Genomic DNA, 2,883 nt, shown 5'->3' on the forward strand with positions numbered 1-2,883 from the left:
TGCGTCGACTACAAGGCCGTCAACCGAGCTTGCCCTAAAGATAGCTCTTCTCTGCCCAGAATAGACCAGCTGGTGGATTTAACGGCCGGACATGAAAGGCTTAGCTTCTTGGATGCCGACCACGGTTATCATCAGATTGCCATGCATGGCCCCGACCATGAGATAACCTCTTTCACCACTCCAAGGGAACTCTTCTGTTATCGAGTCATGCCTCTTGGTTTGAAGAACGCCGGGGCAACCTTCCAAAGAATGGTGACCAAAATGTTCGCCCCTCTGCTAGGCCGGACGATGGAGGCTTACATTGATGACATGGTGGTCAAAAGCAGGCATCAGGCAGACTACTTGTCCGACCTAATCAAGATGTTCACCATTCTCAAACAGCACAAGCTACGCCTGAATGCGTCCAAGTGTGCCTTCAGCATGGGATCTGGGAAATTCCTAGGCCTTCCTAGTCACAAACCGAGGCATCGAGGCACACCCCACACAAATTAGAGCCATACAAGAATTAAAGCAGCCCAACTCGGCGAAGGACGTCAGCATTTGGTTGGAATGGCTGCCGCGCTTAATCGATTCATAAGTCAGTCATCAGATCGCTGCTGCTCTTTCTTTCGAGCAATGAAATCCAAGTTTTCGTGGGATGAGGAATGTGACAGGGCTTTGTCCGAGCTAAAGGCGTATCTGTCTTCTGCTCCATTATTGGTGACACCAAAACCCGGCGAAGAACTCTACTGTTATCTGGCCGTTTCTTAGCACGCAGTTAGCGCAGTGCTTGTCCGATCAGAAGGAATCCAACATTTCCCCATCTTCTACGTGAGTAAAACCTTGCTACCGGCAGAGTCGAGATACTTGCCGTTGGAAAAGCTTGTTTTGGCGTTGATGATGGCCTCAAAGAAATTGGCGCACTATTTTCATGCTCACACAATCATTGTTTTGACCGAGTTCCCACTCAAAGCCTTATTCGGGCAGGCTGATTTCTCTGGTCGAATCCTCAAATGGGCGGTCGAATTAGGACAATTCGACATCAAGTTCCAACCCCGAACTACCATAAAAGCACAGACATTGGCCGATTTCGTTACTGAATTCTCACCTGGAATTCATCCAGTATGCCTGGTGGATCTTGCAACCGCAGTCGAGGAGGTGGATACAGGCTCGCCAGAAATTGTGCGGCAGGGCGATGTTGGCGACGCGAAACTTGTGCGCCTCGCCATAGAACCTACAGCCAGCATAGTACTGCAGACCAGCGATGCGACGCCAGACTTGGGCATAGCAGATCAACTTGCTGGGTCCGGTGCTACATCGCCGAGGGGGGATAAAATGGAGCCGAACAACAGTGAACCAGAAACTGAACAGCCGAGCGACCATGATCCCATCGACCTTCAAGCCTCCCAGGACCCCTCAGAGTGTAGGAAGCTCTTCGTCGGTGAAATGTGGAAACTTTTTGTAGATGGAGCCTCAAATCGTCACGGTGCTGGGCTGGGCATAGTTTTGATATCCCTAGATGGTCTGACCATCGAACATTCTATCGCACTCGGATTCCCTACGTCTAATAATGAGGCTGAGTACGAGGCGCTGCTAGCCGGACTTAAGAGTGCGCTCCAGTTGCGCACATCCGAGTTGATGGTTTACAGTGATTCCCAACTTGTTGTCAACCAAGTGTCTGGGATCTATGAAGCTAAAGATGACAGAATGGCAAAGTACCAAGCTCTGGTAAGAGACCACATCAAACGATTCCAGGCGATAAGGGTCCAACGAATAGGACGAGAAGACAACGGTCGTGCAGATGAGTTAGCCGGTCTGGTTTCCATGGTCGACCGAACATCTCCCAGTCCTCTCCTGATTGAGTTTCTTCCAAGGCCTAGTATTGAGGAACCCGAGCAGACAGAAGTACTCTGTACCGAGCTTGGCCCTTCGTAGATGGACCCTATTATCCTCTTCCTAAAAGAGTGGATCCTTTTAGCCGATAAAAAGGAAGCGCATAAAGTCCGGGTGAAGTCAGAGCGGTTTTGGCTCTCTCCATCTGGTGCTTTGTACAAAAAGTCTTTCACCGGTCCATACCTCAAGTGTGTACACCCAAACAGTGTGGAAGCCTTCTTGTACGAGATTCATGAAGGCATATGTGGCAGTCACATCGGGGGAAGATCTTTGGCCTACCGTACTATCTCGCAAGGATATTGGTGGCCGTGCATGCAAGCGGATGCACAGAAATATGTTCGTAAATGTGAGAAGTGCCAGAAGTTTGCCTACCAAATTCACCAGCCGGCCAGAGAACTTCTTCCCCTCACAAGCCCTTGGCCTTTTGCGATGTGGGGTCTGGACATAGTGGGAACACTCCCAACGGCACCAGGCAACCGGAAGTTCTTCATTGCGGCTACGGACTACTTCACCAAATGGGTTGAAGCTAAGCCCTTAGCAACTATCAAAGAGAAAGACGTCAAACGGTTTGTCTGGCAGAATGTGGTAACGCGGTTTGGCGTTCCCAAGATTTTGATTTCTGACAATGGCACCAAATTTGATGGGCTCTTATTCAGAGGATTTTATGAAGAATTGAAGATCGAATTCTACAACTCCACCCCGGCTTACCAGCAGTCCAACGGCCAAGCCAAAGCATCAAACAAGACCATTCTTGATGGGTTGAAGAAAAGACTTGAGAAAGCCAAAGGAAAATGGGCCGAGGAACTCCCAAGTGTCCTTTGGGCATACCGGACGACCCCGAGGCGATCTATCGGGGAAACTCCTTTTGCCTTGGCATATGGTATGGAGGCGGTCATCCCATTGGAAGTTGGCATGCCCACCCTCCGCAGTGAAAGTTTTGAGCCCTAGCTGAACTCTGAAGCCATCGCCCTGGAATTGGACCTAGTGGAAGAGCGCCGAGATAAGGCTCTA

General features: G+C 50.1%; 1 protein-coding gene across 1 annotated transcript; it reads left to right on the forward strand.

The window, feature by feature from the left end:
* Positions 1–879: 879 nt before the first annotated feature.
* Positions 880–1,914, forward strand: LOC145814474 (uncharacterized). Its single transcript, XM_082911307.1, has one exon. The coding sequence runs from the start codon at positions 880–882 to the stop codon at positions 1,912–1,914; it is 1,035 nt and encodes a 344-aa protein (XP_082767433.1).
* The last annotated feature ends 969 nt before the right edge of the window (positions 1,915–2,883 follow it).

The sequence above is a fragment of the Camellia sinensis genome, unplaced genomic scaffold (genome assembly GCF_055761805.1).
Source record: "Camellia sinensis isolate YWXY unplaced genomic scaffold, ASM5576180v1 Unanchor10, whole genome shotgun sequence".
Classification (NCBI taxonomy): domain Eukaryota; kingdom Viridiplantae; phylum Streptophyta; class Magnoliopsida; order Ericales; family Theaceae; genus Camellia; species Camellia sinensis.

Bases quoted from the DNA above. Each gene is read 5' to 3' on its own strand.
- LOC145814474 (XM_082911307.1), top strand. From the start codon at position 880: ATGGCCTCAAAGAAATTGGCGCACTATTTTCATGCTCACACAATCATT.